Source organism: Perca fluviatilis, chromosome 5 (genome assembly GCF_010015445.1).
Source record: "Perca fluviatilis chromosome 5, GENO_Pfluv_1.0, whole genome shotgun sequence".
In the NCBI taxonomy this organism is placed as follows: Eukaryota; Metazoa; Chordata; class Actinopteri; order Perciformes; family Percidae; genus Perca; species Perca fluviatilis.
Genome location: NC_053116.1, coordinates 28,259,570 through 28,286,129, shown reverse-complemented (window position 1 = coordinate 28,286,129; position 26,560 = coordinate 28,259,570). Strand labels below are relative to the sequence as shown.

Here is a 26,560-nt window from a genome sequence, read left to right as displayed (position 1 = left end):
AAATGAGAAAAATCTGTTTTAGTATATACTGTATATATAAAAAAATCAGGCACTGATTCATCTTCAAGTATCTATACAGAAGCAACTTTCATAGACATAGAAAGAGAGAGAATGTATTAGTAAAAACCCAGAGCCAAGAGCTACTAACAATGATGTGGCAACAACCACAAATTAAACCCACAGGGGTCTTTAAGTGATGAGAGGGAGGTAAAATGGGATGGGTTCATTTTACTATCATTAGATCTATTGGTGTTATTGTTGTTATTGTTGTTATTGTACCAATTAGAGAGTGTATGGAAATTACTATTCCAGCTACATGTTTCAGCCACTGTCATCTTCCTGTAGCATATTATGTATTTAATACTGAATTAGGAATACTGCCTGAAGTGTGATTAGCTGTTTATCTGCTTAAATAGTGCTGACCTATACACACAACTATATAAATAACATGTTTATAGAATCAGTTAGAGTTATTAAGTTATTAATAGTAGGAGAATATTGGAGATAACTAAACTAAAATCACTGTGATTCAGTTGTTTAAAAAACAAACTATGAGAGTGAATATTATACAGTAGACTGCAGACACAGGGACTGTACTGTAGTATACTGTTGTTGCAAATGATCTGGTAACAACAAGTAATTGTGTATGCAAACAATAACACTGGTTAGTGTAACAGCGACCCACATGGTATTATGTGCTATTTTAGGCAGCATATCATTTGCCTGCAGCAGTTACTACAACAACAAAGGTGATGTTATCAGTTAATGTTAGCAGTATTTCATACCAGCCATCAGCTGTTAATTTTAGTGAGAAGCAGAAACCACAACACTCCTGAGAGACAAAATGTGTGCCAGGTTTATAAATAAAAATATTGCCTAGATATTGTATAATGCATACAGATGTTAAATATAGCAAAGCTGACTGCGTTGCATGCTGTGTATTTAAAACTGAAGCTCTGAAGTCCCAACTCAACCTCGCCTCTTTTCTGTCAGTGCCTGTTAATAAATGTTTTCTAATATGTGTAAAGAAACATTAAAATATTCAGAACAGCATTTAACCCACAGAGGTTTTTATTATTTTGCTAATTAGAGATTTACATTCTTAATTATCATTTCTCGGGTGGAGAATTCACACAGGGTTGATGGATTTATTTTGATATACTGTGTTTACTACAAGTACATTACAGAGGTCTGACATATAATACTAGGATCTATAATTAGTAATTCAAATTATTGGAACACCAATCAGAAACAGAGCCGGATGTGAAAAAGGAAGATGATGAGCCAGATTTACAGCTAAGTCTAAGGTGGAAAAAATGTCTGTTGGTTAAAAAAAAAAAGGTTTTAACACTTAGTTACTCCTAATAAAGTGTTACTGCGTCATGGCTTGTTGTTTTCAAGCTAAGGATGCAATGTTGGGTTCTTTTAGCTAAAATTATGATTAGATTTTTCCCTCTTACCTTAAAAGAACAGATCATCCTCTTTGGGAAACATGCTTAGTTGCTTTCTTGCTGAGAGTTAGATAAGAAGACCAATACCTTTCATGTGTGTATGCTCAATATGAAGCTAGTGCCTGGAAACAGTTAGCTTAGCATAAAGACTGGAAGCATGAGATAAACTACAATGTGCTGGTAGGCAGATTTTTTTCAACTTTCGGGCACAGCCAGGCTAGCTTGTTCCCCCTGCATTTAGCATACAGTTGTGGAAGAGGTATTAATCTTCTCATCCAACTCTTGGAAATAAAGAAAATACGTCATTTTCTTAAACCAAGTGGGTGAAGCCTAAATTTAACAAGACCTTAAATACAGAGGTGACAAATCGGAAAACACTTATATGTGTACTTATAACTTGAAACTATGTTTTGGAAGTAACAAATAACCTGTTTTTTTACGCATAAGTACTTGTTGAATATTGAGTTGCACATTGAGTTGCACACTGAGATTTATATTGTCTGAAAAGCCAAATTAATATTTTTTTCTCTTCCCACCCCTTTATCTTCATCAGTAGAGTGGATTCAACACATGTGATAAGTGAGAGATCAGAGCTTCCAGCTGTTAACGACAGGTGTTCGTAACACGTCCTACAGTCAGGATGGATGACTGATTAAGGAAAAAAAAGGAGGCAGTGTTGTACTGCATGCTTTCAGGGCATTGGATATCGTTTCTACTTCACTGACGGTGTTTGTTTATCAGGCTGAACGGCGAAAATAATTTTCTGTCAAGCCGTTTGACAGGTAGGACAGTGTTTGAAATTGAGTTGACTTGCTCGACAAAGCAACAGCTGGAGGATGCGCTGCACGCTGCCAGGACGCCTTGGCACTGATGTGGTTCGGTGGGCTGGTGAATGTCCACACACACACACACACACACACACACACACACACACACACACACACACACACACACACACCATCAGGGCAAAATGATGGCATACTTTACAGTGTGCGTTGTTGGCAGAGAAGAGATTGGTTCCAGCTGTGGCATCGATACCAGAGTAATACACCCATGCCCCACCCACACCCACACCCACACCCACACACACACACACACACACTTTAAACGGGGCAGAAAAGACAACAATGGCATTAAAGTGTTGCACAGTTTTGTGTGTTTCTGTTTCAATTTAACAACAATTGTATTACAGTGCAACACATTCAAACATAATAAAATGTATTACTCGTGTTTGTGGACATCCAGCATGCTCGCATAGCCCGACATCACAAATTGGTTTCACGCAAAATGAATCACTGCCGGATGATTGAATTCTTTGATTAAGCCACAAAGGTTTTTCCGTAAATGTAATCTCGTAAAAAAATGCCGCTAGGTCACATTTAGGAAAAGTAGTGTTTTATCACTTTGTAACGCCACTCGCGTCTCCTATTGGCTGCTAACAGGAGCTGCCAAACTAATCGGAAGACAAATGATCTCGCATCACAGCGTGAGGGCAGAATCTCTCTGATCATGACGATGATTCATGACTCCGTCAGTGTCCGAGTGTCTCTGTGTGTGTCTTTGTGTTTAGGATCTGGTGTGGACATAAAACACATCCTTTATAGGGAGGGCATGACTACTTCACAAAGGGGCATTTCATTTTTAGAATTTGGATTTAAGATTAGGATTAGAATTAGCATTAGGCTAAAGTGCTCAGGTTAGATTCTGGTTAAGGATTAAAGGCATAATATCTACCCATATAATTTAGACTATTGAAAATCGTCACTTTGCATTAAACGATTTCCCTTTAACACTGCTTATAATTTCTTTGTAGTTATTTTGTGTTTCTCTCCAGTTTTTTCCTTATTCCTTATTGTGGTTGCTCATCATTCAATTTACTATAAAATTGGTCCTTTTCTAAATGTATTTTGACTGCATACATGCATATAGATTAATCGTTTAATGCCTAATTGTTCCTGGTGTACCTGACATTTGTCCCCCTTTGTGACTGGTTGCTATAATATTTTGTTTATTAAAAAAATAGATGCCATCCTCTTGCACATCTGTCTTACAAGTATTCAAGTAGATTCAAGTTACTTTTCTTTCACTTCAGTCAGTGACGTTTCCCAGACTGCCTTTCAACAAAACCAATAACAAACTTTCTTGATGCTGCATTGCTTTTAAACTTCATTTTGGCAGCAGCAAAATGTCCTAACTTTACCTCCAGAATTACAAAGAAATAAAAGTGTAAACTGTACTTTATTTCATTGGGTGGATTTTTGCTTTTAAGGTTAGAATTAGGATTTGGGTTAATTTAGGATGAGGTTGCTACTGATGGCGTAATTTCCTTACGAGGTTTTACAGTTTTTTTTACATAAAACAGGATGTTGAAAGAATGTAATTGTTGAAAGGGAATTTCACAGATTATTTAAAAAATAATGACAACTACTTTGACAACAACCACAGCACTTACTTGGTTTTTGCAAACTGACACCTAATGTTAATGTTGCTGGTTCTGATTAGCTTAAGGATAAAGGTAGCCCATGGTCCTGCCCCGAAATCTACAGTATGTTCACATTTTGTGGAACTTAAAATGTAAAAAAAGTGCATTTTTGACAGATGGCTTATGATGATAGACAGCAGAATAATATCAATCAGGAAACACATGAAAAGGCTTTTTAAATTGCCAAACTTGAACAGGCCTCTCTGTTTCCTCTCACTCTCTCTCTCTCTCTCTCTCTCTCTTTTATCTTCCTCTCTTCTCTCTCTCTGTCTCAATTACCAGGCGGTAGCACATAGGCTGTGCTCTATCTCAGAGGCTGTTAATTAACACTTACTCAAGTACCGCCTCTGTTGCTGTTATGAGACAGACAGAGAAACAATGAGGGAGGAGAGGAGGATAAAACATTAAAACCGCTACTCATAGTCTGTAGACAACACAGACAGAGAGGGGGTGAAAGACTTGGATGGACAAATAAGCCACTTGACAGTTGGAGAAGTAGAAAATAACAAACCCCACACATTATTCTCTTTTCATCTGTCTGTTGCCCACCCGGTCTACTATAGCTTTTCAGTGACATGCAAGCAAGGAGCACAGGCTTGCAAGCAATCGTCACTTGGATTCGGAAGAAACTTGTTGATTTTGTCAGTATTTGGTGGAAGCTTTGGTGGAAGCTTTTCGTCTATCGACTTTTCTGTAGTGGACGATGTGCTCCTGCACACATTTCTAGATTTAGGCCATTTTACCTAATCTTCCCACTGCATTGATTTTACTTCTCGTCCACGTTTAGCTCTGCTCAACTTTCCCATCCATTTGAGTTTCTGAGTATCTGATGGCTTTTAAAATATTAAAATATGTCTTCTTACAATCAAAACTGCAGAGCAACCAAAGGAAACTAGTTCATCTTATTGCCTTAATGGAAAACGAGGTTGTTGTAGAATATAAAATCAAAAGAGATTGATGCATTTTGTACAATGTTGCATCAGTCTCCATCTTATTATACCAATTAAAGTGTGTGTCTCTGAATGGACTGCACTACAGCTCACATTGAATGGAGCAAAGGATTTGGGCAAAGTTTAGTTTTTTTGAGTAACATAAAACTCATTTTGATTGTTTCAAGTAATGTATAAAGTACCACTACTACCTTTTAAAGCTCTGTGTCACATAGGACGTTTTATTCTACAACATTAAATATATAATAATACGTTTTTGTACACGCTCCGAAACGGACGTAAAAATATCACACTTTCTCTGTAGTCTACCGTTAGCTAGCTACCGTAAACGTCGGTTACTTTTAAAATGGCATATTTACCCTCTGGGCTCACCAAAATGGACGTAAAAGCATATTAACCATTCACTGCACTGTGTGTGTACAGGCCTCTTGGACACCATCTGAGAGAGTTTCCTATGCAGTAGGCCTACATGCCATAAGTCAGGAGAGGTGTAGTATCTTGCCAGAGAAGGCAAATATGGTCATTTGTCTGCAAAAGAACTGCTAAAGTTTGAAGCTGGTTGTTACTTGTTAATAGTGTAACTGTTATTTGTTAAATTATTGTCGTTATGTGTTAGTTGACTTAGGTTTACTTATTATATATTTAAGTACTTTAAAACGTTAATATATTGTTCAATTTAAATAATTTTCAACTTTAAAAAAACTCCATAAAAGAGCCTTTCTTTTATGTCATTTTTCAGTTTTTCAAGAATCAGTTTAGGAATCGGAATCGTTTTAAAAATACAGGTTCGGCATCGGAATCGTAAAAATCGAAACGGTACCCAACCCTCATCCTAAATCCTGATTGGTGCACAGAAATATGTGAGATCACCTTTATTCCAGAAGTCATGCCCAATTCAAACCAATGAGAGGAGCAAAAACTCCACAAACAGAAGCCTTCATGTGAAATAATCAAAACTTTCCCGACATTGGCAGAAATATTTGTGTTCACATAGGAGCCCATTACTCATACTCAAAACAACTTTTCCTGTCACAATTTACAGAAATACTTCTCACCTGTACGATGAGGCTCTTTAGTTCGGTCCTCTCCACCTCCCATGATGCTTTGGCCTTTGCGAACTGTTGGGTGAGTTCCTGGGAGCCTTGTCTCTCCTGTCGCAACTCTCCACTCAGATCCTGCAGCGCCACCTTCAAGTCTGCCAAGGTGCTGCTCACGGCGCTAGACTACAGGGAAAGACCCGCATGTAAGAGTGTGTGTGTGTGTGTGTGTGTGTGTGTGTGTGTGTGTGTGTCTCAATCTACCTACCTTGATAGTTGGGCTTAGTGGTTGTTCTTGTGCAGCAGCCCTCTTGTCAGCGGGGCTTGTCAGGTTTTCCTCCTCCAACAGCAGGTAGAGGTCCTTCAGGCTGTTCATCTAAAAAAAAAATAATAATCACAGAGCAAGATCACCTGTCAATCATTTATTTAAGCCTCTGATATATTATGTTATATTATAGCACACTCAGTAGCAATTTCCTAGCACAATTTTATGTTGTTTTTTTATTTCAGCACGGGCAGAAATTGTTAAAATTTCCATCCAGCTACAATATTAAAAATTTGGTACAATACAAAATATTTAACAATTTATGTGAAATTAAGTCAGTTTTCCTTCTGCCCAAGTTATTTGATTTCCGCATAGCAGCAGATTCAACCTCCAAAGATTTTTTCTTAAAGTGATGGTTCGGAGTAATTTCACCCTAGGGTCCTTTGCACCATGACCTCGAGCCAAACACCCCCCCAGAAGCTTTTTTCACCTGGGTCTAACATTGGGAGAGTTAGCGTAGAGTAGCGTTAGCCGCTGAATAGCTTAGCGCAGAGGCTAATGGATCCGAAGTGTCTCTTAACATTACCCCACTAATAATGCCCGAAATGATACCAAAGGTCTACACTAGTATATAGGTTATGCACTCATAAAACGATGGATTGTAAAGTTTGTAAGTACACCAGAAGTTTATGTAAATAACACTTGCCTGCTGGCTTCTGCTCTCTGCTGTTGTTGTTGCTGCTGTGAGACGAGTGCTTAGGGACATCTACAAATTACAACACCGAAAAGAGATGCAACAAAAATATTTTTTAATTTAACTTATTTTTTAAAGTAAGTGCTGTAGTATAACTAGCAGGAGACAAGTAATAATTGAGGTAAGTTTGGAGACATTACCTTATTTAATCATTAAATTAATAAATATTTTTGTTGCATCTCTTTTCGGTGTTGTAATTTGTAGATGTCCCTAAGCACTCTTACTGCCCGGTAGTAACAGCAGCAGCAGCAGCAGAGAGCAGAAGCCAGCAGGCAAGTGTTATTTACATAAACTTCTGGTGTACTTACACATTTTACAATCCATTGTTTTATGAGTGCATAACCTATTTGTACTACTGTAGACGTTTGGTATCATTTTGGGCATTATTAGTGGGGTAATGTTAAGAGACACTTCGGATCCATTAGCCTCTGCGCTAAGCTATTCAGCTGATAACGCTACGCTACGCTAACGCTCCCAATGTTCGACCCAGGTGAAAAAAGCTTCTGGGGGGGTGTTTGGCTCGAGGTCATGGTGCAAAGGACCCTAGGGTGAAATTACTCCGAACCATCACTTTAATGCTTGCGCTGGTTGAAAATCTGAGATTACATCATTCCAACATTTTTTAGGGCAAATGGAGATAACCTTTGAGGCTTGGACGACAATAGAGTACTGATTTAAGATACACAGCCTAGCCTGCAAAATGAGTAAATCAATAAATAAATATCTAAGGACACATGTGAACAGTGTCGACAGTCAACTATTGACTCTGACAGAAGAAGAAAATTTGCCTTTCTGCCCCTCATACCTCCAAGATGTCTTTCCACTCTGTGTCCTTCCTGCAGCCCAGCCTCCACTGTTTGAGGAAGCAGCGTAGTTTGAGGCTGAGCAGCAACAGGGCCTGTTTGAGGTGCTGAGACTCCTGGACCAGCAGAGTCCTCTCCTGGCTCCATAACTTCTGCTGAAGCCGAGCCTGGAGGCCCAAACTCTGCAGCTGGAAGTCCCGACGGAGCAGAGCCTTCTGATGCTCCTCCTGGAGCTGAGAGGGAAAGACAGTTTGAGACGGGATAATCAGGGAGGACTTAATGTCAAAATGTTTGGTTACTCAATCGATCGATTTCAAGACTTAAGAGAAAACAACATACAATAACATTGATTCTCCAAAAACCCTATACAAATACTGTATATCCCTGGGTAATTTTAGATTGACTGCAAAATAAGCAGGTTATTCTTTACATTTCTACACAAAGTGGCGTTTCAGTGCGTCTGTGTGAGTTTGAGGGTGTTTTGTTTACACGTTTACTTATAAACTTATACTAAATTAGTTTGTGTGTCTTGACAGTGTTCAGTGCTGCAAACTAACCTGTGTGAGTTTGAGAGTGGTTTCTCTCTGAGCCTGCCTCCCAATCTCCAGCTCCGCCTGAGTTCCGAGAGCCGACTCTTTTGCTTTGGACAGACGAGCCTGGAGGTCACCGGACTGGATGGGAAAATATAAGGGGGACAATATAAGGAAGGAGGTAGAGAAAGAAAGAAGGAAAGGAGCAGTGAATAGGGAAACATCAGTAGGTAGGAAATGAGAAAAAGTGATGGGAGGAACAGCGTTGAGAGAAGCACATAACATGGCAGTTTTGTGCTAGAACACCCTTTAAATCACACCTCGGCTGCGGCACGCTACTGTAGCACTCACGCATTCACGCACACACGCACGCACGCACACACACACACACACACACACACACACACACACACACACACACACACACACACACACACACACACACACACACACACACACACACACACACACACACACACACACACACACACACACACACACACTCTTATGTACTCTCCCATGCCTCATTTGGCTGCTGAGTGAGTGCAATCCATCGACCCACCACTGTACCATTAATGTCCTCTTTCACCCTCCACTGGGCTCAGCCTCTGCCCTTCATCACCCTCGACACCACCAGGCCGCTCACAGCCTCCAATGTCAGCCAGAAAATATACTCTGACTTCCAATATGACTCACTGTTGTGAAAAAGTGGCAGCTGTTTCATACAAAATGTCCAACAACATTAAAAACTGTAGCAACACAAGAGCCAAGGCATGAAGAATGTGAGTATTCAAATACACTAATAACACCACTTTAATAATACAATATATTTATTCTACGTCCATTTATGGGTAACTGCGGGTGTGGAAATGAGGCCTGTGTGTGTGTGTGTGTGTGTGTGTGTGTGTGTGTGTGTGTGTGTGTGTGTGTGTGCCCGGCTCCACAATGACTCAGATTTATAAAACAGAACCAGGTGTATGTGCAGCTTTATAAACTGGATGAAAATAGTGTATATGCATATTTCTGGCTTTGTTTCAACAAAAGACACTACACTGTATTGACAGGAGGCAAGGAGAAAACGGCAAAATCAGCGGGAGCAGTGCATATGGGGCATCTAGGCCACTGTGGCCGCAGGACATACGGTATCATTCTTTGAGGGGCATAAGGCCGCCGTGAAATTCCTACCCTGGAACGGAGGCAGGGGGAAACAAACTTTTCCACTGAATATTGCAAAGAATGAGTAGCAGTATTATGCTGTGTATGTAAACACTGGGTGTACAGTATGTGCTGCTGTGTCACTGCTCTGCTGATCACTGCTACAAACAAAACTGTTTCTCTATAATATCTGACTATCTTGTTTTCTTTCTCTTTCATTCTATTTTAGTCTCTCACTCCCATTCTCCCTGTCAGGCTTGGATAAAGATGCAGACACACACACATACACACATACATCCCTGGTTACCGAGGAGACACGCCAGCAAAAGGTCAACCAAACAATGGTCTTTTCTTCCCATCAATCCCACAGCTGACAGTGAAGTCACTGTTTATGTTTGTTTACAACACTGTGTTGCTAGCATGAGCTTGCCACCACTGTACCACATCAGGAACTTCATGCTACAGTGTGTGTGTGTGTGTGTGTGTGTGTGTGTGTGTGTGTGTGTGTGTGTGTGTGTGTGTGTGTGTGTGTGTGTGTGTGTGTGTGTGAGGCCCTTTTTGTCAAGGAGATGGAGTTGCCATTAAGACAGGAGACAGGCAGGAGACTTACAATCAGCCATATACGACCCATTAAAGCAACACTAGGTAACTTTTCCCGCTTCGGTCCCTCTACAGGTTGGAAGCGGAATTGTCCATTACATTACAAGTTTGCCAGATCGGGTAGCGGATCTGTAGTTCGAAAGAACTGGACAATGTAATGTAATGGACAATTCCGCTTCCAACCTGTAGGGGGAACAAAGCGGGAAAAGTTACCTCGTGTTGCTTTAAAGGAATATGCCACCGTTTGTTGAAATAGGGTTATTCACTGTCTCCTCTATATTTATATAGGTGGTCAAACGCATTATTGTCTCAGTTCATGCATTGTCTTAGTCCGGCAGCGCCGCCACTAGCTTACCTTAGCGTAGTGAATGGAATTGTTTGTTGCCGGTTAGCATGTCGTGAGTAAAAGTGACCCAACAACTGTGTACGAGTACAAATAGGAAGATTAAGACTAGACGTTTTCCTAGGCAGATATTGACTTGGGACTATATTGGGTGGAAGTAGGCTACAGCCGAAGCACTGCTACTCGGGTGCAGATATTCACTACGCTAAGGTAAGCTAGCGGTGGCGCTGCCAGACTAAGACAATGCATGCACTGAGACAAAAATGAGTTTGCCCACCTATATAAACATAGAGGAGACGGTGAATAACCCTATTTCAACAAATGGTGGCGTATTCCTTTAACACATCACCAAAGCTCTATACTTGAGGCACATGAAGACAACTGGGCAAACTCCAACTGCTGAAGAAGACTGACAGATGCGGTTTAAAACTAACAGAAAAAGCTAGTTTGTGAGAGTGACGAGAGCGAGAACCAAAACAGTGAAGTTGCCGGCTGAAAAACCAAAACAACACTAAAACACAGTCTGTAGAGCAGAGGGAAACTGCATGGATGGCTGATAATTGTCTAGTGCCCCCTTAGACATACAAGTAATCATTTGATCCATTATTAATATAAAGATATCAGTTATAGTCTCTCTGTCACATTTACTGTCAGCTTCCTTAGTTACTTTAGAATCTCGGACAGGCTGTTAAAGGAGCAGACTAGACTTTTTATTTGTTGCGCTGAAGGCAAAAAGCCTTAGTGTTTGTCTGTCTGTGTGTACAAGACAAAGTGAAACACACAGTAAAACTTTAACTTCAGGCGCAAGTGTGTATGTCTGTGCCTATCATGATGTGAATGGTTGATTTGGGACTCACCAGTGCATCATCTGCCTCGTTCTCTCCCTGTTCCAGCTCGCTGTCTTCCTGCTTTTGCGTCTCATTGCTGTCTGATTGGCTGTTCTCCTCAGTTTGTCCTTTTACCTCGGGCTCTGATTGGTCCCTATAATCAGGCTGCTGCATGCATGCATGGCAGGTTAATGAATAAAAAAAACAAACACACAAACAAACAAATAATAGAGTGAGAGAGGGAGGGACAGGGGAGGACGAGACGTTGTGCAACAAAAAACAAAACGGAGGGGAGTGATAGAAATGAAAGACAAACAAGACAAACAAACACAACAGTAAGAATAAAAAACAATTCAACCAAAATGGCGTCCATCCACATGACAACAGTGAGAAAAATAAAAAATGAAAAACAAAACAGAAACAATTGAGTATGGATCTCACAAGACAAAGAAAAGGATGTAGAGGAAAAAGAGCTTGGCCAGAGAGGAGAAGGAGAGAGTAGAGAAAAAAAAGAAAAGTAGGATGGAGGGCAGAATGAATGGCTGAGAGAAAAAGGAAACAGAGGAGGACATAGAAGAGTGGGAAGAAAGGGAGAGTTGGGGAGAAACAGCAATGGGAGATAGAGGAGGGAAGGAAGAGGGAAAGAGGAAGAAATAAGACGAGAAGGAGTAATGCGGTTAGGATGAAAAGTCAGAGCGAAGGGCCGATGGAGCAACCAGGTGAAGGAGGAGAGGGAAAAACGAGTGCAGATGGGGAAGCAAAGCAAGGACAAAACGAGAAGAAGGAAGAGTGGGAGGAGGAAAGGAAAGGGAGTTGAGGTGAGCAAGGAGAAGTCAGAGGAAAGCAGGGAGGCAGTTAAGGAGATGACGAAGAGGAGGAGGAGGAGGAAGAGAAAGGAGGTTTAAAAGGAGGGTAAGGGGGAGATGGAAGTGAAGTGCAGAAACCGACGGTTATGGTGCCCGTGCAGAGAAAAAAGAGGGAAGGAGGAGGGGACGAAGGGAAGGGGAGAGGGAGGAAGGAAAAGGGAGGAGAGATCGGAGGGGTGTTGGGACTCAGAATTGGCCTCTAATGGAGTCTAAACATTACAATGTATCCTATTAAAACTTTGTATAATTTCATCAGAGCCTCCTCCAGACAGGTACACTAAAGTAGATTAGATTAGAATAGAAAACACAGAATTTTACAAGAAACAAGTTTCTCTTGCTGTAAATGCAGTTTCACCAAATACTGTAAATATCCATCTTGAGTCAATTTAGTCTACTATTGAGTCAAAAGTCTTTTTTTACTTTTTATAAACAGGTAGGTAAATTTTTTTTCAAACATGTTCCTGACAGTTGAAGGCGAGGTAGAACTGTGCCAGCAGCTGTCTGACAGTCGAGTGGAATTTCAGTCTCTACAGATTCCAATGTGCTTTTATAACTGATCTCATACTGAATTTTGACCATTATATAGTTGAAAATACAGCATATGTTTGGATTAAATCATAAATCACTGACAATCAACTGTAACCCAAGAATTTCCAGACTGAAAATGTGATTTATGAAGTCTGATTGAAAATCTATTTAGACCGGGCTCGCTGTCTCATTTGCTGTTTTAAGAAATATGTATGTGCAGTATATATGTGTGTGTGTGTTTGTGTGTGTGTGTGTGTGTGTGTGTGTGTGTGTGTGTGTGTGTGTGTGTGTGTGTGTGTGTGTGTGTGTGTGTGTGTGTGTGTGTGTGACAACAACTATATTAACAGGGGCCATATGATACAATACCTGCTAGCCTCAGTTATGATGCCACATTCAGTTACACCTGAAATGTGATTAAATCTATGGATATAAATGTAACTTTAAATGAAAATAGGTATAAGCAATATTGCTCAACTACACTAGATGTAGCCTAGACTGTATGTTGAGTTGGTTTTATGATACTCTGATGAATATAGATATAAATAAATGGTGCTTTATGTGCTTTTAATAACCCTACTATGTCCATGCATACAAACGGGCTCCATTTGAGGCCTAAAGCAGCATCTTAATACCAGGTTAAGAAGCAATTTAACAGCATGCAGAGGAAATGGGTGTATGGAGAGGTTTACACTGGGAGCTCAAATCTGAATTCATCTAATACATCCCCACAATTTTTTTTTTTACAATTTTACATTTGTGTTTGTCAATTTGTCTATTCACAACTGTGTTGGAAGCATGTCAGGTTAATTGAGAATAAGAACTGGACAGAAAGAAAGAATTATAAACAGATCTGAATGAAGCTTAATTAACATCTAGTCACGGAGTTGCAGATTTGAGCTTGTTGTGTAAATCCATTCTCCACTGTGAGGAGAAACTAAAGCAGCACGTTCAGATGGGATTGGGAGTGTTATTCAGCCAAATTAATGGTTAGGCACTGGACCAAACACAAAACTGAAGAATAGAAAAACTAATCAGTGACAACCGAAAATAAAAATAAAAAACCAACAAAAGTAAAAGCTTTTATGAAGAAAAAAAAAAAACAGACTGAAAAAATGAAAGAGACAGAGTGACAAGAAGTGAGAAGTTGGAGTGTGTTTCTGGTCTTTTACCTTCTTCGCGGCAGTGTTCAGTCCATCCTGTTCGTCTCCAGAGCAGGGAAGGGAGGCGCAGCGTGAGGCCAGAGGAGATGCTCCTTCCACCTGAGGGTCTCTCCCACCGGCTGGGGGTTTACTCTGGCTGTCTACCCGCTCCACAAAGGCCTGTAGCTGGGTGTGTAGGGCCTGGAGCCTGCTGGTCAGAGCACCAACCAGGGGCCGGTCCGCCAGGTCAGACAGCTCTGAAATCTGGGGAACAAAAAATAACAGACTTTATCACACAGTCGCTCATTATTGGCTGTGTGTGGGAACGGCCCAGGCTGATAAATAGTAAGTTGTGGGGGCTTGTTTTTTCTTATTCAACTTATATATATTTCTCTTATCATGTCCACATATTTCATGTATACATTGTTATGTTTTATAAAGTGCATACACATATTTAGGGTTCTAGTAGATGAAAAAATGATTAAAATAGCCACACAGGGACTTGCAGGGAAATGACTGCTGTGAAATGCTGTTTTCACTATACCTTGTTCACCCCGACCTGTGCTATGTGTCACCTGCTGTACAAATTTTAACTTAAATAAATAAAGTTGAAGAAGAAAAAAAATATCCACACAGTCAATTTTCAGGTTCCATGAACTTCCTGAAAAGCTGACAGTATCGTGGAAGAACAACACGCCAACCAGAGGACATGTACCTGACTGTGAGGCTGAGGTTTCTCCAGCTCGCACGGCTCTGCTGCCTCGTTGCTGCAGACCTTGTGATAGATGGATGGGGAGGAGGAAAGGCAGTTAGACTCGGGGGAGGTCAGGAGCTGTATCGCCGTGGAAACCAAGCGCGCCTGGTCCCTCATGGCCAGCAAGGCATCATGGTCCTTCTGCCCCGGGTACCCAGGGAGTGAGGTTGTTACGTCAGCCTTGTCCTCGATGTTCTTTTTCCGTTCCTTGATCTCCAGGGTGTCGGTCTCGCCCCCAACTGGCTCTTTGCGGTGCGGCGGGCTGATGGAAAAAAACAGAGAGAGCATGTTTAGGACTTCTCATGTTGGCTTAAAGGTTGGGATTGAAAGTTCATTCTTGATCTAAAATTGCTCAGAAAAATGGGAATTTACCAAAACCTCCAGCAGAGACACAAAATAGACCTTGTTTTGTCAACCACTGTTTCTTCTTGTCAAGTTCATGGATGTGTGGTGAAAAACTCTTTCAAAAATGTTGGATGGGTTGTCATGCAATTTTGTACAGACATTCATGTTGCCATGGTGTCTTTATTGAAGTGCATTGAGTTATCAACAAAGTTGTTGAGTTACAAAAAATACTATCGCTGAAGCATTCCTATTAGAGAACCACACCGTAGAACTTGTAGAAAAATGAAAACTCAAGACTACCTTGGGAGGCACTCGGCTGAGTCTCCAGCCTCTGCGTCAGTCTCCAGGGCCAGTCGTAGTGATGAGGAAGAGGAGGAGGAGGAAGGAGCATGGTAGGAGGCCAGATCACAGCGCTGCAGGTTGGACAGAAGCACTCGGTTCTCGTACTGCAGCTTCTTCACCTTTCCGCTCAGTTCTCCAATCTGAAGCCTCGCCAGTCTGATCTCCTCCTCCTGGCCCGGGGCGTCTGTGCTGATAAGCACCGCCCCTTCCTGTATGGAGTGCACCGGGCTGTCGCTGAGCAGCCCGTCTGTCAGCGACGCCAAGGAATTGGACGACAGCGTGGACGTTGGCGGCGGGAGATCAGATTTGTAGCGGTTGATCTCATTCATCAGGAGTTTGTTCTGTTCCTCCATCTCGATTAGAGACCTCCTCAGCAGGTCGGCCTCCTCCTCAACAAACTGGAGGTGTCTCTGGAGCTCCATGACGTTTTCAGACGAGGCCCCTCCCCCGAGTACCATGGCTCCTCCTCCGAGGCCCAGACCGCCAACACCAGTGAGCTCCTGTGGACCATCTAGGCCAAAAGAAACGAGATGGTGAGAGGTCAAGCAGTTGAGAAGGCAACAAAGGAAGAAGTTAAAGTGTATGAAATAATAATCATGAAAATATAACTATCCAAAATATGTCTGCAAAGAGAGGAAGCACATATGATCTTATTGCTCCCTGTTGATTTAAGATTATTTCCACCGCCAGAGGAGCTCATGCCTCTGTTCAAGTTCAAATTTATTGTCATGTGCATTTAAAAGTACAGAGAGAATGCAATGAAATGTGTTTTGCCCTGGCCCTCTCTTCTCATAAAAAAACTATAAATATGTAATTATAATTTAAATAAAATAATAAAATTACCTGAATAAAGTAGGACAATCTATTATATATTAACAGTTATAATATAATATACAATATACAATAATATTAGCTATTATATCGTAACAACATAAAAACTATCGCAGCCATATCAGAAATGGAGAAAAATAAAACATCAGAAAATCTCTGAGAAATGAATTATAGAAATGTAAAACCGAGAGATAAGTTTTAAAAAGCACCTTGTGGTCCCTTCATGTCGTCCATCTCAGCTCGGAGCCCCCTGTTCTCTACCTCCAGCTCCACGATGCGTCGACTCAGCAGGTTGGCCTCCTCCTCCACCAGCTTCAGGTGGACTCGGATCTCCGCCTCGCGGGTGTGGGGGGAGTCAGCAACCTGAGGGGGATTCAAATAGCAAAAAGACATAAGTAGAGGAAAACCACTTCCTTCCTCACCTCCCACCTGTTCATTCACACATTTTTAAAGGTGCACTATGAGTTCCGGCATGGTTTCAGCGCGATTTCATTTTTGTCTCAAATCGTAGGCATCTCTCCTTGATCCGCTAGCTGCCTGCCCTCTGAATACAGTGTGAAAAAGCCCGGTCTCGGGAGACAACACAGGGGTCGTAAACGTCAAACAAACACTATGGGCACAGGCTGTGCACCAAAATACAACAAACCACATTCCAGCCAATCAACAACTCACGCTACACAATCAACTCATCTCACTGTCAACCCTTCCCCAACCATCTTGTCGGTGATTGGCTGGTTTGTTGTATTTTGGTGCACATCCTGTTTGTTTGACCATGCCGGAACTCATAGTGCACCTTTAATAAATGGGTGACCTTTATGACTGTTAGCATGAATTATCTAAGTGCTGATAGGTGTTTCTACCCGTTTTTCACCATGGTTGGAAAGGACATACTAATATCATTATCAATAGCAATAACAATTATAACAATTATGTTCTGCATTACCAGTCCTGGATTATATAATAATCCTCATCGAAAACACAAAAGGACAGAAAATTCAGTATAGTATCCAACGGATTATAAAGTCAGAAAACCACTGGCTGCAATCTGTTTGCATGTTTTCAGCATTCCCTGAAATAGCTCAAAAGTGAGTTGGATTTAATGAGCTTTGTGAAGTGTTTTATGCTTTTTCTAAAACAATACAGCTGCACCTCTGTAGAGTTTTCCCAGGCGTTTTTGGCATTTAGGTTTTATATGGACCATTTTGCAGCTCTCAGGCAAACATTAAGAGATAGCTAAACGGTAAGAAAAGATGGAAACTCAGGGTTTATATTTTCCTGAAGGTGTCGTCAGAAAACCCTTCTGTGGGCTGTATCACAGCTTTAAATATGGAATCAAAATCCTTCTTCCTCCTCCTCCATTGTGCTTTAGTTCTTAATTCTCCATACAGTGATCATGGCCTTGTTCACTAACCACTACTTTGTCTGCACTAATTTGCTCAATAATCACTATCTGACCATGACAAAGACCCAAAAAATGTCTTGCTCTTGTATAAAATGGCTCGAAAGCAAATATCTAGTTCCTCACCTCCTCCACGGTGAGCGAGACGTTGACGTCTCCGTACAGCGACCTGTACTTGGCCAGCTCCTCCTTCATGGCATCGCTGTCCTTCACCAGCTTGGTCAGCTTCTTGCACATCAGGGCTGACTCCTCTTTGGCAAAGTGGAGCTGACACTTCAGGTCTGAACTGTCCTCCTGCGGTGACATGACGGAAAGAGAAGAGAGCACCGAGGTGACAGTCATACAAAAACTGCTGTATCACAGAGAGGCTGACATGCGCACACATCTGTTAACATGCAAAGTGAAGTTGCCCTTTAAGGCCTGTAACTATTGATTCAATTATCAATTAATAGTAAATTATCTGACCATTTAGATATTTTGATTGAAATATTTAAACTTAAAATTTTTTTTTTTAGGAAATTCATTAAATAAAAAAGGGACACATTTGTAGGTTCTAGCTTTTGCCAATTATATTACTTGTGTAATGAATCATCTTGGGTTTTGGTCAGACTTTGGAAAAATAATTAATAGATTAATCAATAATGACAATAGTCATTTGGTGCAGCCTCAACCTGAACTGTTTGAGTAAAAAGAAAATGTTGAGAGGGGAACCTGAGGTAAATAGATGATTTCATGTGAATAATGCAAACTCTCACTAAGGCAACCAGTAATTGATATAGAATATAAACCAATTCAGTATTGTCAAATGAAAGAAAATTAATGATTAACCATTATTCCACTTGCGTAATTTGTCATAATTCTGTATAAAATGGGCAGAAAAAGATTTTTTTTTAAAAGAGGCATTGAGGGACAAAGACACAGAGAACAGACAAGACAAGAAACACACAAAGGAGGGCCCTTCAATCTGTCTACCCAGGGAAAGAGGTTGGACAGACAACCTGACAGGGCCGAAAACACACACAGAAAGTAAAAGCTGCAGACAGATTGATACATGCATGGGAACAGTGCAGACACACACACACACACACACACACACACACACACACACACACACACACACACACACACACACACACACACACACACGCACGCAAGAACGCACACATGCACACACACACACACACAAACAACAAGCCGACTTAAATCCGTACAGACAACTAGACATGGATTTTACAGTGAAGTATGTGATAATTTTGTTATTCAATTCACATGATGGGCATCATCGCTGACCGTTGTAATACGCACTAAATTGTTTTCTTGAGTACCATTTAAACACAAACAACAATCCATTACAGTCCTGCAACTCAAGTGGGATGAATTGGTGTTTCATTCTATTTAAAATTGCCTTGAACATAAGAAATGATGACAAAGCGCTATTTGACTAGCTTGCGGCTTTCAGCTACCAAATGGTGAGGTCAGAGTCATGCTGTTTTTGTTCCCTGAGAGACTTTTACAAAAAACACACACAAAGAAAACAGAGAAACTCTAGAAAACACTCATTAGTGGTTTGCCTCAGACGTCATACAGCATGTGAAATGAATATTTACTAACTAACTTGGATAGAAAATACAGAACTGTAAAACTAAGAATAGCTCACAAATGACAAATTAAGCTGTATCATAGCTACTATGGTACCTTACACGTGCAAAAATAAAAATTTGGATTTATAGCATGACTATGAGATTTTGCGCAGCAGCCACTGTGGCCTCAATTACAGTAATGGTATTATGGTAGTACAGTAGCACAAGTAGAGAAGAATCAAAGTTAGTGAAGTGACTCAGTAACGTTGGTAACAGAGCATAATATATATCTAAAGTTTGCTAACATTAGCTAACATTAGCAACCATTAGCTTCAGGTCCAACCAGACCGAGTAATAAAAAAAACCCTGACAGTATCAAATTGAGCAATATCAAATTATTGCTTATGAATTAAACTTTTGGTAAACTAAAGAATGTTTATTGATCTTTTCAAAAGTAAAATTGCCTCTTTTTAAATACTAAATCAAATGACTCAGTTGTCAATGGGTTAACTCAGTGGTGAAATAAGAATTATCACCAACTCTGTGACTCTTTGGAGCATTTTAGTGTCTTATAACATATTTTTTGGGGGGTTTTACGGCACATTTACTAAATGGTTAAGTCTCACTGCTAGCATAGTTCTTCAGTTGTTTTCTTCTAAAAAGCTCTGATAACCCCAGACTACACTGCCAAGCACTAAAGAGCAGACTGACAAAGTCAGTGACTAGCTGGATTAGCATAGTGGAGCCTTTAGCAGCTCAAGATCCAGGAGTTGGTAAAGACTAAAACAGAGCTAAGGGACCGTTTGATATTTATGGAATTGACCACCGGAGGAAAATAGGGGAGGGTCATGTCTTTTTATTATTTGTTGAGGGGAGGGTCATCCAACATTTTTCAGTCCCCTAACTTTTGTAATCATGAAACAGCAAAATTTCAAAGTGGCTTGTTTGGTGCATATTTTTCCATGTAGCCCTTAGTCTTGGCCCTCCTTCGCTACCAGATTGGTCTCACCCATGAGTTTGCTGTGGGGCAGCGGGAGCTGCCCCCCTGGTGGCTGAAACGGGTAATTGCATTGTTTATAAAATGAGTGGAATTATTACATCTGGACAGATATTTTATAAATATCTTAGCTAAATAACACAAAACAACTAAATGGTGGTAGGTAATACATCTGATTTCATATACTGCTTTAGTAAAAAAAATATTTCCTGGCTGACGACGGGAGCAGCAGGACGCAAAAAATGAAAACGAATGTTGCTAGTCTGGACATCTTACCGTGCCAAGGTTGCAATAAAGGTTTCCTAAATGCCACATTTGATGTCAGCTTACTAATTGATTGCGGGTTTTGTGTAGATTTGGACTTACGTTTATTCCACTTTATTTAAACGGTGAAGTGGAGGAAGCCTAGTGACGAGTCCATAGCAACCAGTTTGTGTATTGAATGTTACCCAGAATGCCTTGCTGAATGGTCTCAATATTTTATTGTTTTATTTCATGTGAATATTAGTTTACTAGAGGAGTAACTTAGTATTTGAAGTAATGCAGTAATGCAGGAAGTGTGCATTTAGTTTCAATGCTTATTGTGTTTCCACAACAACATTAGTGAGTAAATCTACTGAAATGGCCACCACACCATAACAGAGGAGGAGGATGCGTCAGATGAGAAAGCAGAGGTTTAGGAACATATGTCATGGCTGTTAAAAAACAATGGGAATATGTATATCTTTGCTAAGTGCAAACCAGTACAGAAGGTATTGATACATTGTTGGGGGAAGGTCATGCCTTTTTTCCAAATCATTTTGGAGGGTCATAGAAATGTTTTTACTGGCAAGGGGAGGGTCATGTCTTTTTTTGGCTAAAGGACCCCAAACTGGTAGTGTAGATATTGGACTTATATGGCACATGTGTATAGAAAACTCCTATTAGCTGGCCAAAAAACACAACTCCCGATGCTAATGTGGCTCTGTGCCTGCTGGATGTGTAAATAGGCAACTGTTTCGTCCGACGTTAGCCAACCAACTTTAGAAGGGCAGTGTTTGTCAGCTTGTTGTGGTATATTTCTTAGGAGTTGTACAATGCTCTCAATATAAATATAGATTTATGTATGTTTCTATATCTTAAACTCAGTTGTAACTACTGCTGACCTGAGGTGAACTTGTGCCCCTCATTCCTCAGAAGCAGCTCTGTGGCTGTATTTGTTTTACGGCCTGTGGAGCATTCCCAACCACATTGAGAGAGGCGAGAGCTGGCGAATTTACAGCCATTTATGGTATGTGGCTTGGAGAGGAAGCCTGGGCTCGTGTTAGCAGACGGGGAGAGATATGGTGGTGAGAGAAATAACTTCACCGCCAACCCCCTTCTGTGGTGATATGTAAGTGCTGTGGGTTTTTTTTTTTTTTACCAAAAGGGAAAAAACTTCTTTATCTTTATTTAGCTGTGGTAAATAAAAAAGGGAGGGAGACTTTGGAAAAGTGAAGTTAGTTAGTAGTTCTGTTTTTAGGAGCGAATAAAGGCAGAATGAAGAGGACATAGAGATTTAAAGTGTGGTGTCGAGGCCTGATCTGTAATCCAAGAATAAACAGAAACTGGGTATACCAGAATTATATTAAAGTAACAACACCTGCAGGAAAAGATGGTGGACAGAAAAGAGAGAGAGAACAGGAAATGCTGATTAATCTGCTGCAAACTGCACACAGCTTGTTTGGACAGATAGAGGCGTCATACCCAGAGGAAATAGGTCACAAACAACAGAGACACACAGGCAGCACAGTCATGAGCCGTGAGGCAGGAACACACTTAAAGGATCAAACAAGATAGATTTCCAACATGGCAGTTATGGTTGTTGGCCCCAGATACGCTTAACATGTCTAGTCTGAAATAATTGATGTTTGAAGCAGAAAATTAGAAGAATAAATGTCTGTTTTAGGGAGGATTCACAATAAAAGTGATAATTAACTGCGCATGAACTTTAATTGGAGTGTCACTATCCAGAAGCATTATGCTGCAGGAAATGCTTCAGGATGTTGGATGGAGTTCCTCTGTGTATGAAATGAATTTTCGCAAAGTGATCACATTTCCCTTTATCACAACTGTAAGTATATTTACTCATGAGTGGCGATGTTGATGGAGAAAATAAACTGTCGTTGCAGAAATCAAAATGCAGGTTTCTGAATTACTTATGATTTGGAACCAGTGCTGCCCGGTTTGACCCACTCAATGTATGGAGGCGGGAATAACAGTCTCAGTTCCTGTGGTCAAATGTCACCTACAGTACATGCAATTTCTGCTGACACCATAAAAAGCTAATATGGAAATATGATGATATTTATGATCTAGATTACATATTTTTACTATATTTTTACTTGTATCTGTGCCCCTGGAATTGATTACAAGGAAACTGAAAAACATCCCAGACAGGACTGCTGTTGAAATTTTATTAAATATTGAATAGTGTAACTGTACAGAGAATTCAATTGCTATTTATTTTACAATTGGGGTTATTCCTTGTATTTCATATAATCATAAAGAATATACAGAATAATGATTATATAAAGCAAAATAGCACAATAACCTTTGATAACAAGGAGACACTTTAATTATATCTGTGGAAAAACTGTTTTTAAATGTTAAAAATCTAAACAAGCTTTGGGCAGCAGGATCTACAACCTTCCCTGTGTGTGTGTGTGTGTGTGTGTGTGTGTGTGTGTGTGTGTGTGTGTGTGTGTGTGTGTGTGTGTTGGATAAATGTCACTCTCTCTCTCTAGGTTTAAGTGTCTTAATGGTTTAGTTGCTGAAACCGCAGTTTGTCTTATTGATTTGTTGGACCATCTAGAGGAAAACATGGGAGTGTGTATGTGTGTGTGTGTGTGTGTGTGTGTGTGTGTGTGTGTGTGTGTGTGTGTGTGTGTGTGTGTGTGTGTGTGTGTGTGTGTGTGTGTGTGTGTGTGTGTGTGTGTGTGTGTGTGTGTGTGTATTACCTGTGGACAGAACTTCTTGTCAGGTTTGTTGTTGGGTCGTGCTACTCTTTTCTTCTGGGAGTTCTGGAACAGAGACACATACAGAGCACCATTAGGAAGAAGTGACACACTGATTCAATAAGAAGAAGAATGAATGTATTCAGTCTGAAACAACACAGGGAGTAAGAGATGACCCGCAGTGGAATACAACGGTGGGATTTAAACTTGTGAAATTACAACATACACACATGGTTCCAACTCTTTTCAACTAATTATTATCTAGGCCGTGTTTTTAAAGTTTCCATACGTGCAGACCAGACTAGAATATATTTTTAAACCCCAAAAGTGTAAAAACAAGGCAGGCTTTCATGATTTTGTTTCCATCCACAGACTCAAAAGTTTTTCAAGAGCATTCACCATTACAAGTTGTTCGGTGCGTTACAAAACACTACAGACCACCATGTGATTTCACCTTTATTTCATCTGAACAGAGCTATAATCCCAACTGCCAGCTGTTGCACAGACAATAATACATTTGGGTGACATTTCACATCTACATAGTATAACCGTTCACTGTTGTAGTGCAATTAAGGAAATTTTGTCATTTTTCAGGATGTTGAAGGCAACAGTAAAGAACTCCTGGTTTTCCATGATACAAAGGAATCTTGACAGTTCATACCAATATACCAAGATGCCCTTTAATAGTACCTACCTGACATTTTGGGAAAATTGACCTCTTGCCGAAAGTTAGATAAGAAGATTGATTCTCATTCATGACTTATCTTGCCTTAGCATACAGTGCAGATGCACAACAAATGGGAAAAAGCTACCCTGACTGTGTCCAAACTTTATAATATCAGCCTGCCAGCATCTTCAAACTCACTAATTAACATGTTATATCTTGTTTGTGTATTCTGTGAAAAAGTGTTATGGACTAGATCCATTTTCTTGTCTTATTTTTATAGTTTACTAGGTATACCATCTGATACTCCAGGCTAAGCCAATCGTATTTTGGCCCTAGCTTCACATTCAATGGATTGATATACACTCTATGCACGATCTTCTCATCCAGCTCTCAGCTGTGAGGTGGAGATACACATGTCATAACAGAGAGAGAGATAAAGATATAAGACCTAATGACATGAACCAAAAACTGGGTTGCATTGCTAATAACTACTGCACACACACACACACACACACCATCCTCTGTTCATCCGAGTGTCTGCCCTGTGCATTAGACTCTCATTAATCATCATGCTTCCTTCGCTTTAGAGCCAAGATCAACCACACACACACACACACACACACACACACACACAGTAAGGACAGACGCTGCAGTGCAAGCAGCTAAGCTTATCTGGCTCAGTCCGTTTCCATGGAAACAAGCCTCTCTCTCTGCAAGGAACCACTGACAACAAAAGAAAGAAATGGAGGGAAGAAAAAGGTAAGAGACCACAGACAAATAAAAACTAATACTGGTGTCATTCTTTTTCATTTAAATTTCCCCAAAATGTAAATAATTTTTTTATGTAATGTTTAAAGTGAATTGTTAAAATACTGTAATCCTCGAGCACTGAGGGATCTTCTCAATGATTCCTTTCATGTCCAGGTGGAGTTGCAGTGCAGCATCAGCATGAAGGGGATTTGCTTATTTATCTAATGTTTATTTCCACAAGTCTGTCAGTCTTCCCCCCTCCCTCCCTCGCCTCTGATCTTTCTATCCCTTCATTACCCTTTGGGCTATTTCCCGACCTTTCACTTTTTCATCTCCCGCTGTCATTTCCTCCCTCTCATCCCTCTCTTCTCTCCACACTCCCTCCCTAAAATAACTTCCTCACTCCCTCTCAACCCTCTCTGCTTCCTAACCCATTGGAAGATCAGTTTATCAGGGTGCAAACAGTCTATGAATGGCTCTAAAAACTCACGGATAAATAAGCCTGCCCGATAATGGAACCATTGATTCTGGCTGGAGGCTGAACAGATGTGGGGACTATTGGATCAGGCTCTCAGCTGAGCAGCGTTTGGTAGCAGAGGGGGTTGCATCGATTAAAAGAGATGGAAATAAATGCGTGCTAGACTTTGAAAGGGAGTTCATGACACTGAATATCACAACGTGTTTCATTTGCATGAGCGATTCCTGCATTGTCAGCAGGAAGAAAAGTTGACTGAGTTTGCAACACAAAACCCTTTTTTGTATAAAAATAGACTTGTGTTAAAGCGTAATAATTACACTCACTTTTTATAAGCCGATGGAGATAGTGACTTTGGGAGGGTAAGTGATGTATGAAATACTCTTACATCACCAATTAGGGCGGAGCCAGCATTGTGACATTTTCAAATGTACAATGGGGCTTTTATACGGTACCTGCGTTTTCGCCTCTACAATACAGATACATTTACAATGCATTTCACTTATTCCTTTGGAGTGGGACAGACACATTAACAGAGCTGCCATCCCAGTTTATTTTAATGGCCTTTTTCCACAGCAGACAGTTGGACTTGTGACAGCAGGAAAAGCACAGGTGTTACTATTAACTTTTACGATGGCTCCGTTTTATTCTAGTGTCCCAGTAAGTTGTGTGACAGATACCAGAAGTGCCAAAACGTTACCTGAACTGTCAGTCAGCTATCTGATATCCCGTTTACACGTACATGGTTATTTTGAAAAACTGAGACATTTCCCTTCGTTTATACGCAAACGGAGAATTCGCCTCTGAAAACGATTCTTTCTAAAAAACTCCGGCCAGAGTGGAGATTTGGGAAAACTTTGTTTGCACGTTTGCATGTAAACTGAGACCAACGGAGGTTTAGGCAGCTGAGGAAGTGAGGAAGAGAAGAGAGAGGAAGTTATTCATTGCTGTTGTTGCTATTTTCGGGATACTGATTGGCTAACATGGGCTTGAGCTTCTCGTTACACAGCCACCTACAGGTTTGGCATGCTCTTGACGACATCGACGGCCTATATATGCACGGGTATGTGTAAACGAACACTTTTCTGAAAACTGACAGCTGTGCACAATGTTATTTTTGAAAACGGAGAGGTTAAAATGTCCGTTTATGAAAATAGCTGGCCACGTGCAAACGTAGCATGAACCTCACTGACTTGCCCTGACTGTGACAGTACAGTACCGCAAAACACCAACCAGTAGCATCAACTGTCAAAGACCTGACCAGCCTGAGCCAAAAATTGCTGAGTCAGTTTGTCTAAACTTGCCTAAACCGATAATCATCAGTCTGAAATGTGTGTGGGTTGGCTTTAGTTACTACAAGTTGCATCAGAAGGCTAACGGCTGCATGGACTGTCAGTTAAACAGCTAAACTGGGAAACCACTGCCTGAAACTGGGACCAAGGATCATTTTGTTTGTCTAAAATTTTGAGCCAAAATTTACAGGCACACCTTAAACTCACTCTTACAAATGTATGATCGAAAATGTTCATTATTCATTATGTAAAAGCACACGCACCGTGACCAGAGTCAGGTTCTCATGTTTCCGAGCCTGCAGGTCTACAGTTACACTGCAGATAAGATAACACGTTGACTTCCATGTTATCTGATAACGTCTTTAACAGCCTCTGGCTGTGTCCTCTGCTTTGCCAGCTGCATCAAAGGTTTTTTCAGGTAAC

The 26,560-nt window shown here is 40.6% G+C and overlaps 1 protein-coding gene across 1 annotated transcript in view; it reads right to left on the bottom strand.

The window, feature by feature from the left end:
* The window catches only part of soga1 (suppressor of glucose, autophagy associated 1), a 104,706-nt gene that overhangs the window by 18,149 nt on the left and 59,997 nt on the right, over window positions 1-26,560 (bottom strand). The window contains exons 6-16 of the mRNA XM_039800448.1: window positions 22,957-23,019; window positions 17,528-17,695; window positions 16,212-16,365; window positions 15,130-15,682; window positions 14,446-14,746; window positions 13,761-13,994; window positions 11,228-11,365; window positions 8,300-8,413; window positions 7,745-7,975; window positions 6,189-6,296; window positions 5,939-6,106 (exon numbers count right to left, since the gene is read on the bottom strand). Of these exons, the coding sequence (XP_039656382.1) occupies window positions 5,939-6,106; window positions 6,189-6,296; window positions 7,745-7,975; window positions 8,300-8,413; window positions 11,228-11,365; window positions 13,761-13,994; window positions 14,446-14,746; window positions 15,130-15,682; window positions 16,212-16,365; window positions 17,528-17,695; window positions 22,957-23,019 (2,232 nt within the window). The remainder of the gene's footprint in view (window positions 1-5,938; window positions 6,107-6,188; window positions 6,297-7,744; window positions 7,976-8,299; window positions 8,414-11,227; window positions 11,366-13,760; window positions 13,995-14,445; window positions 14,747-15,129; window positions 15,683-16,211; window positions 16,366-17,527; window positions 17,696-22,956; window positions 23,020-26,560) is intronic.